The sequence below is a fragment of the Triticum dicoccoides genome, unplaced genomic scaffold, assembly GCF_002162155.2.
Source record: "Triticum dicoccoides isolate Atlit2015 ecotype Zavitan unplaced genomic scaffold, WEW_v2.0 scaffold169883, whole genome shotgun sequence".
In the NCBI taxonomy this organism is placed as follows: domain Eukaryota; kingdom Viridiplantae; phylum Streptophyta; class Magnoliopsida; order Poales; family Poaceae; genus Triticum; species Triticum dicoccoides.
In genome coordinates this window covers 1,558-11,266 of record NW_021220860.1, presented here as the reverse complement: position 1 = coordinate 11,266, position 9,709 = coordinate 1,558, and the positions used below count along the sequence as shown (strand labels likewise).

Genomic DNA, 9,709 nt, shown 5'->3' with positions numbered 1-9,709 from the left:
GTAAACGATGTAACCATTTCTGAGAATGAAAAAATGAAGCCTGAGGGCTTTACCGCAAAAAAAAACGTGGGTGTTTTATTGTGCACAGCCACAGATCGGGAGCAACATATTTGGCCTAGCAAATGGAAAGCTTAAGTATATAGATTACAGATCCAAAATCAAATTTCTTGTCATGCAACTTTTGGCAGGGGTAAGTAATGCCAATTTGCTTACAGTTCCAAGTAGATCAAATGTCGGAACTTATTCATGTGGTCGGCCTGTAATGAGATGGCGATGGACAAGCTACCATCATTGTCTGCGCTTGGCAGGATGTAAGCTAGCCCCTCAAATGCGACGCCACCAGGACCCATGAATACCGGTCGGCCCCATCCGAAATCTGCATTGTGGACGGGCAGGTTAACCCAGCTGGTGATCCCGAGGTTAGGACAACGGTAGGTTTGCGCTCCTCGGACCAATGCGGACAAATCAGGTTGGAGCTCTAGGTAGTCCAATGCTGAGCGGCAATAGTCATCATCCATCCTGTCTAGCTCCATTTGGATTATCTTTGCTGTACCTGCCACCCCACTGATTACCTTGCCTGCCTCCATGATTGGTGTGGCAGTGAATAGCACATTGCCTAAGAAACCATCTGGTACTTGGGGCTTTAGCCGTTTCCTCCCATCAATGGCACAATACAGCTTGGTGGGCTGTTCAGATGGCAAGCCGCGTGCAAGAGAGACACAACGCCAGACATGCGCAGATAGCAACGTGTATGTGCTCAACCGTGGAATATCGCCGCCTCTGGGAAGCTGCGAGCGCAAGCGGCCAATGTCAGAGCTGGTGAGCTTGAAGATGTCGACAGTGGTGGCAGGTGATGATCGCTTAGCAGAGAGATCCTGGGGCATGGATGGTGACAACATGGATGGGGATGGATGGTACTCAACATGTGGGTAACATGGTGTCGGGGGGTCTCTAGCGCGGATGAGGGTGCGGTCGATGAAGGGCATGACAGCAATCTTAGCTCCATGGCAAAGATCAGACCATGAGTTGATGAAATGCAAGCCGGACATGCCATCAGCAACATGGTGTTGTGTGCCAACGCCGAGGGAGACACCTCCACACTTGAAGTAGGTCACCTGCAGGTGTACAGTAAAATTCAATGATCAAAACACAATTAGCCGCATCGGTTTGTTGAAATATATAAGAAAAAAAATGGATGCAGTATGCACAGAAAATGATAAATTAAATTTTAGGACCGTACAATTGTCCGTCTGCGACAGGTGTTTGTAAACTTGGGTGCATTGCACCCGGGATGAAAAGTAAAAAATAATCAAAATTCTAAAATTTTGTGGCTTTGCATATAAATGTCTTAGGTGGCTGCAAATTTGATAGCGAAATGACATTGGAGGAGCTTCAGACAAAAGAGAACACTATTTTTTAGATAAAATTTATATCAAAAGAGTCAAACAAACATGGGTGAATCACATATTTAAAGTTAGGATGTCTTTCTACAATATCCAATTTCATACTCCCTCTATTTCAATATCTAGTGCAAACTTAGTTATATTCTTAGTTTTATAGAAAAAAAGATGAATATCTACAATACATAATACGTAAGATATGGAAATATATTTCATCGGTATTGTACTAAGTCGGACATACTATTAGCTAATAAAGGCGACCTCCATGGTGGTTGTGTTGTGTGGCCTCTAAGCTCCCAACTCCCAATAATGAAGACTGGCATAACAGTAGTATGTCCAATGACGATGGTCACTACTCCCTCCGCCCCGCTTGCAAAACGACGCTATATTATGGGATGGAGGGAGTACATACCAACTAATGGCATTAGTAAATAAAGGCAAATAACCTCCAAGAGCATAAGGTAGTTGTGTTTTGTGGCTTCTAAGCCCCCAATAAAGGTCTGAGGACTCAGGGTGGACGACACGAGCGGTCTTTCGGACCGGCTCGTGGCCCGCTCGGTCCTAGCCCGCCCAAAAAAATCAGTCGGTCCAAGCTCAAGAATCAGGCCTGACAAAGCTTCGATCCGGTCCGGGCTTTAACCAAGCCGACCGAGCGGACCGAGAATCACATCGGCGACACCGCGTCTTCCTCTCCCATCCCAGCGGCGAGCGCCACCTGCCGCACCACCACTCCACCAGCCACTCACCTGAGCTCTCCTCTCCATCCCTCCCAGGGCCTCGATTCTGTAGGACACGTTTCGCTCAAAAGATCGCACACAAGCACGCACCTGTGCCGCGGCCGCCGCTGTCTTGTGCACAACCTCTCCTGGACACGGCGACCGGCCTCCCCACGACCAACCTCCATGTCCTGGAGCTCCGCGACCATGAGATCTACGTCGCCACGGAATGAATCGGCCTCCCCGACCACACCATCATGTTCTACGTGTGTCACTGCATCTTCCCGCTCAGTTCCCCCTTCTGATTAGGGCTTAGAGCCTTTACTTCCTGACACCATGGTCACCCTCTCGCGCCGGTGAGTGGTTGGCCGGTCCGCCGGTCCAGCCCGGGCTGTTGCCTCGTTGGTCCGGTCCCCGAAAAGAGGACGGCTGGCTTGCTCGGTTCGGTCCGGCCCGGACCGCCGGCGGCCAGTCGAAACGATGGCTCGGACCGGGACCGGACCGGCCCGGACCGTGTCCACCCTGACTGAGGACCACCTGGAGGTCATTGTAGTAACTGTAACTGCCATTAGAGAATGAGCTCACCTGGAGCACGACAAGCGGGAAGGATATTTCGTCCGTGTAGTCGACGGCGGGGATGAGGCGCTTGAGCTCCATTGTGGGCGCAAAGTCGCCATAGTCGTCAACGGTAGTGTCGGGCGCGTCGGCCTCGACAAACAGCACGCCCTCCCCGTTGCAGTCGATCTCGACCCTCCCATCCTTGTCCCACGCTAGGCGCCCGGCCATCGGGTAGAAGGTGACGAGCGCCTCCGCCAGCGCCCACCGCATCCGCTCGCCGTCGAAGAAGCTCTCGCCCTCAGGGCAGGAGCGGCGGTAGAAGTAGACGCTGGGCGTGTGGAAGCGCGGCACCAGCAGGTCGAGGTGGGAGTTCCATAGCCGAGTCCGCGGCACATCCCTCGCCGGCCTCACCATCGTGGACCGCCGCACCGTGAACGCCATCTATCTGACGCAAACAGCTAACTAGCTCATTAGAGGCACCGTAAAGTTGCAACAGAAGACAAGAAAAAAAGCTCCATGCACGAACCAGCTGCTGAAAAGGGAGACCTTGGAAGACGAAGCAAAACAATGGTGATGGCTGGCGTGCAGGCGTCTTTGTAGAGGGTACCCTCGACTGCGTCTACCTACCTACCTATATATACGACTCATGTACTAGGAATCAACCATCAATGGTGCTCTCAACCTCGTCTAGATGGCGGCTAAGGTTTAATCGGTTAGGCTGATACCATGTTAAAAGGGATTGGTGAAATCTTTGTTTATTGCTTGAGTATTGTGAGCATATAAATAAGAGACAATGATGAACTTGGAGTATAAATCGAAAAACATAGTCTATCTATACTTCCTAATAATCATAATACTCAGCAGTAATTAATGCAGATTAAAATTTTAATAATTTTGTAAACTATAAGATACACTCCTCCAGTCACCATCTATCTTTGTTAATGAGATTTCAGATTTAAATCATATAAATCAGAAACGAGAGAGTAGTACGTGTCCAGCTAGGCTGTGTTGATCAAAGACTTGAATTGATCGAGGTCTTCAGTTAACTAGCTACTCAAAATCTGATACAGTGTCTCCAGCTGGGCTGTGTGGATCAAGACTTGGATGGATCGAGGTTGGTCTTGATGAAATTAATTGCCCCTCTGCAGATCGATCTGAGTAATCTCCGCGGTGCGCGCTAGCACGTTGGGCTAACATGATCCATCATCCATGGCACCATCGATGGATCGGATCTCGGGACCTCCATGAAAGCAAGTTGACATACTCGGCTTGGACTATCGACGAAGCACATGGGAGGAAGGAACGTATGTGACTGGAACCTGCCTAGCAAGCTGTGTACAAGTTGTATACGATTCATCCGTCAATCTCACTTTAGCTCTCTGAGGTGTGCGACTTAAATCCGTGTCGTAGAAATGTCGCGCGTCTAACTTTGTATGCACAGCAAAATCCAATGGCCAGATCTACCTCTCTGATAAAACTTGGGATCCATGGGTCGACCGAGAAACTGATTGATTTTTAATGGTCCAATCGCATCGATTAAAACTGTTGTGACAAACTAACAGTCAACTCCTCCACAACTTGAGGTTAAGTAGTAGTTAATTCTGACATGAAGCAAGATGCCTCCTTGATCTACTACGTCGCTAACATGTCACCACAAATCTAGTTTCCATGATCGAGTCAAATATGATGTCCTATGAATGCTTGTTCAAATCATTTACCTGATTTTTTCCTAAGCACAAGTAGATATGGTTTAACTGATGATGACTGTTAGAGTTTAGTTAATGAATTTGTCTTGAAATTTGGATTTAAGACGGATGGGGTGTATTGCTAAGCAAACAAGGATGTTTAACCTCAAAATCTGATATAGTGCCCATGTCAAAATTTGATCAAAGACCTAAACCGATTGAGGTCTTAACGAAATAGCTCCCACGCCAATCAATCCGAGGAATCTGTGAGCGAGCACGTTAGGCTACCGTGATGGTCTCATCGATGGGGTGGCCAACAACTACTTCCTCCGTCTAGGTGTGTAAGTCATCTTACGAAATCTAAATAATCCTAAAACACTTAGGCGCGGTACATCAGCTTCTACCTCGTTTCTTGTTTCTTGATATATCAACCAATAAGAGATGAGGGGTGTCTATGCTTTTAATGACTTGAGATTACCAAACACGACATGCAGTGGTTAGTTCATTGCATGCAATGCTATTAATTAGCAAATAAACATTAAGGTCTCTCGTTTTCCCCTCCTCCTTGGTGCACAACCTAAGATGATTTACTCACCTGGACGGAGGGAGTACCTAGTTGTTCGTGGGCATCTCTAAGGACCTTCATCGATCCATGTTCACTTAACATGGCCAATGGATGGTGCACATGCAAGCACATTATTCAGACGTGGCACAGTCGACGGGATTCCTCGTAAGAATGAGATCATGGGTCTGTACTGACAACGCCATCATCATGAGACTCGAAGATGATGTTCCCACCGTTATGTTTTAGAAAATGCATGCTTGTTCAATATGATCATTGGTCTAGGTCAGTCTTGATGAAATTAATTGCCACTCTGCAGGTCGATCCGAGGAATCTGCGCGGTGCACGCTAGCACGTTCGGCTAACGTGATACATGGCCGCATCGATGGACCGGACCGACAACAGGTAGCTAGTTGCTCATGAGTATCTCTCAGGACCTCCATGAAAGCAAGTTGACCTACTCGGCTTGGACTATGGACGGAGCACATTGGAGTAGATTCCTCACCGCGCAGACTGTTGAGGACTGTATTTTACGGCCGACCAGACTGTTGAGTATTATGTTTAGTTAGGAAATATAAGATAGACTAGGATATGTTCCGGCTTGTCTTGTACTCCAAGTTACCATGTATTCTTATATATATGCCCACGAGGCTTAAGCAATACAAGAACAATTTCACTAAATTCCACTCTCCCTTCTAACATGGTATCAGTTTCCGGGTTCTAAACCCTAGCCGCCGCCGCTTCCGCACCCTCGCGCCGCCCCCGGGGTGGCCGGCCTCCATGACCGCCGTAGGGGGCCATGCTGCCCGTACCTAGGGTTCGTCCACCGGTCGTGTTGACCAGCTTCCCTAGAGAGTCTTTTCCCGAGCCATTGCTCCGGGTTTTCTCGTTGCTCGTTTTGATTCGCGTTTTTTTTGGTTTTTCGATCCGTGCTTGATTGGTTTGCGTCGCCCGCCGCTGCCGTCGACCCCCGTGCGCCTCTACTCCGACACCGGCGCGACCGGCCGGCCTCTTCACCGGCCCGACAGCTTCACACAACAGGCGGCCCCTAACGGCCGTCGTCCGCGCATCTGCCTGCCCGTCGCCCCGACCCGGCGGCCTCGCGAGATAGGCGGCCCTTCACGGCCGTCGTCTGTGTGCCGGCCCTCTCGTTGATCTACACCGTCCATCACCGCCGTTTCCCCGAGTTCAGCGCGCCCCTCCGCCGTTCGAGCAATAAGCTGCCGCAGCGTCGCCCCGTCAGGCCGCAGCGCCGCTGCCCTGTGATTCTCCCCGTGGCTGCCCTCAATCCGCGCAGCCGCTGCATCGCCCCTTCGGGCCGTAGTGCCGCGTCACGTGATCCCCGCCGCCCTGAGGCCGTTCCCGTGCTTGGACCACCTCGCGTGCTGCCGCTGCGTTGCCCCTTCGGGCCGTAGTGCCACGGCCCTCAGTTAACCGCCGCACCGAGGCCGTCCACTCCAGGCAGTCCCCAAAGCTGCAACGACCCTCGCGCTACCGCTGCGTTGCCCCGTCGGGCCGTAGCGAGCGCGACACGTGATCCCTGCAACCGCCCTGAGGTCTTCTCCGTCGTCACCTCGACCTGCCCGCCGTCGTTGCCTCGCCCCTTCATGCCGTAACGCTGCGGCCCGCGGTCCACCGTAGTCCACACCCGTTGACTTCCATGTGATATACGTCGCGCCGCCTTCCCTGGCGTGGGAACGTCATCGTCTGCACCGGCCTTCGTCACGATGTCAGTTTCATTATCGCCTACTCCGAGCACCGCCGACGAGCTCCTTCTCTAGCCGTTGCCGCCTCCTTAGGCTGCCGCCGCCGCTTCTCTTCTTCCATGGCTCCACGTCGACTACCTCGGCACCGGCGACCCCCGACTCGACACCGACCACGACGTTGTTCGCACGGCTACCTCGACTACGGCTACACCACCTACGCTCTCGGCTACCTCGACAAACGGCACAAAGGGCTACCGCTTTGCTTGAGCAACCTCGTCGGTTTCCACTCCAGCCACGACTTCCGCGATGCTTCGACCGTTACCACTGTGTGGGGTGTCCGTCGACTTGCCTTCGGATTCTTCTCCAGTCTCACCGTATGCGTCGCTACCGTTGTGACTGCCGGAGTATGTTGAGAATTATGTTTAGTTAGGAAATATGAGATAGACTAGGATATGTTCCGGCTTGTCTTATACTCCAAGTAACCATGTACTCCTATATATATGCCCACGAGGCTCAAGCAATACAACAAACTATTCCACCAATCCTCTATCCCCCTTCTAACACAGACATTTTAGTCTTCCGCCTTATTTTTACGGATACATACTTTACAAGTGCATTCGGTCGGCCTCGAAACGGCCCCTGCCAAGCAGGTCCAAACACCATTTGTCCCATGATTCAATACATACAAAAAGATTTAAATGAAATCCAAATTGTTTTTTTAGAGAAGAACACGGAACTACCTCCCAGACTCACAATTGCCAGAATGAAACCTGTAGGAATTTGTTAGTAGGCCTTTGGCCCAATGCGCAACTAAAATTCTCAAATTCTCTTGACCCATTCATGCATAGATAGTGAGTGGTGTGAGTGGGACTAAAGTTTAGTCCCATCCGAGGAATCTGCGCGGTGCACGCTAGCACGTTCGGCTAACGTGACCCATGGCCTCATCGATGGATCGGACCGACAACAGGTAGCTAGTTGCTCATGAGTATCTCTCAGGACCTCCATGAAAGCAAGTTGACCTACTCGGCTTGGACTATGGACGAAGCACATTGGAGTAGATTCCTTGGGCACTGAATACACTGTGTCGTGCATGCACATGCACATGCATGCATGCGTGCGTAGTGCTGTGCACATGCATGCATGCGTGCGTAGTGCTCGGCTCGTCAGTGTTGACGCCATCAAAATCTACTGTGGTGCAACTTGTGGAGTCAAAATAGTGTGAACCGATTCATCACCGCGCAGCCGGGAGACGAGGTGAAAATTTTCAACTGGATCAGGCCTCGACTGTATTTTTACCGATATACATACTTTACAAGTGCATTCGGTCGGCCTCGGAACTGCCAGCCAAGCAGGTCCAAACACCATTTGTCCCATGATTCAATACATACAAAAAGTTTTACATGAAATTCAAATTGGTTTCTATTAGAGAAGAATACGAAACTACCTCCCCGGTTCCCTATTTCCAGAATGAAACCTGTAGGAATTTGTTAGTAGGCCTTTGGCCAAATGCACAACTAAAATTCTGAAATTCTCTTGGCTCATTCATGCATAGCTAGTTAGTGGTGCGCAATGTCAGATTCGTAGACCTGCATGTCATCAGGCAAGTAGTGCAATGTCAGATTCGTAGACATGCATGTCATCAGGCAAGTAATGCAATGTCAGATTACTTCAACTTCATCAAAACCAAGGTTTCATGTTCAGTTATTCTAAATACACACTGCGCAGCGTGTCAGTTCATATTCTGATCTCCGATTCAGGGAATCCGCTGACCCCTCGACGATGTATATGGACAAGTTGTCTTAGATGTCCGGAAAATTGAAAAAAAATGATAATTATGATGTACTAGGATTAGATTCCTTCAATTACCACGTACATCAACTGGGTCCATGCAGTGGTTAGCATGTGAGTGATCTATACGTACGATGCTAGGCGTGACTAATGATATTCCAAGAACCTCCATCCAAGTCTCCTTTCGAGTCAGGCCAGCCTAGCATTCAGTTTGCGTCAAGAATCGTGCTACTCTTATATAGAAATTTCTCTTTTTTGTTTCATCAAAATGAGGCAACATTTGACCTTGAAACTTTGCACATCAACTATGCACAAGTTTCACTCATTGTATAAAATGTTTCCAATTTTTTTTTATGAAACATAAGTTTGCCAAATTTCAAAATTTGAATGAATTGTATCATTTTTAAAAATTTCTGTTGCGCCAAAACATTCAAAAACTTCTCTGAACATGGTAGTACATGTGGGATGTTGGTCTAAAAAGTTTCGAGTTAAAATGTTCTATGATTTGGGGAAACAAAAAAAAAGATTTCTTGTACGAACCTTGATGTAAAAATAGTCAGTGAGAATAGAGAGTACACTCGTATGGGGGTACAACTAGAACTTTCCAATAATGATGGTAGTAAAAATATTATTAATCACATCCTAAGATTTTTTTTCATGGAGATATTTGACCATGTGAGAACATACTACGCATAAAGCAGATGCATCTATACAAACAGGTATTATTTGATGCAACAATCAGTAATGATGGTAATAAAAATATTATTAATCTCATCCTAAGATTTTTTTTTTTGCATGGAGATATTTGACCATGTGAGAACATACTACGCATAGAGCAGATAAATCTATACAAACAGGTAGTATGGCTAACACAAAAACAAACAGGTGAGCCACCAACAGATCATACCTCATATTTTCAATTTGTATTAGTTTGTGTCCTTATCCTGCCTTCTTTTTGTTATTTGGTTGTTTTTGTATGGTGGCATCCTGCAATGGTTTCATGGCCGTGGAAAGTGTTGATCATTAGGCATTTCTTTAATTCAAAGCCATACGTATAGATGGTTTTACGTGAGCTATCATGACGTACATGCGGCTTGCGTAAGCAGCGTTACATGGAATCCTTAACTGCGCGTCTGACTGTCATGCATGTTACTTCTTTGTTTTTTGGAGGAGGTCATGTTACTTGTTGCATATAGCTCTGCTTTCATACCGCCTATAAAAGCAACACAACCAAGCTGAGCATGAACGGCATCCAATCACCACCAAACACACTAGCATTACCATCAAAATCAAA

At 48.3% G+C, this 9,709-nt stretch overlaps 1 protein-coding gene across 1 annotated transcript; it reads right to left on the bottom strand.

The window, feature by feature from the left end:
- Positions 1-89: 89 nt before the first annotated feature.
- Positions 90-3,115, bottom strand: LOC119344474 (hydroxycinnamoyltransferase 1-like). Its single transcript, XM_037614890.1, has 2 exons — positions 2,702-3,115; positions 90-1,115 (listed from the first exon to the last, which is right to left on the bottom strand). Exons 1-2 carry the CDS (start codon positions 3,113-3,115, stop codon positions 210-212), a joined length of 1,320 nt encoding a protein of 439 aa, XP_037470787.1. The 3' UTR covers positions 90-209.
- Positions 3,116-9,709: the final 6,594 nt, after the last annotated feature.

What these genes read in the sequence shown, in the direction of transcription:
- LOC119344474 (XM_037614890.1), bottom strand. Translation starts at nt 3,115, where the DNA reads ATGGCGTTCACGGTGCGGCGGTCCACGATGGTGAGGCCGGCGAGGGAT. An exon ending in TCCCGCTTGTCGTGCTCCAG is followed by an intron (nt 1,116 to 2,701) that starts GTGAGCTCATTC and finishes GTACACCTGCAG; the next exon opens with GTGACCTACTTCAAGTGTGG.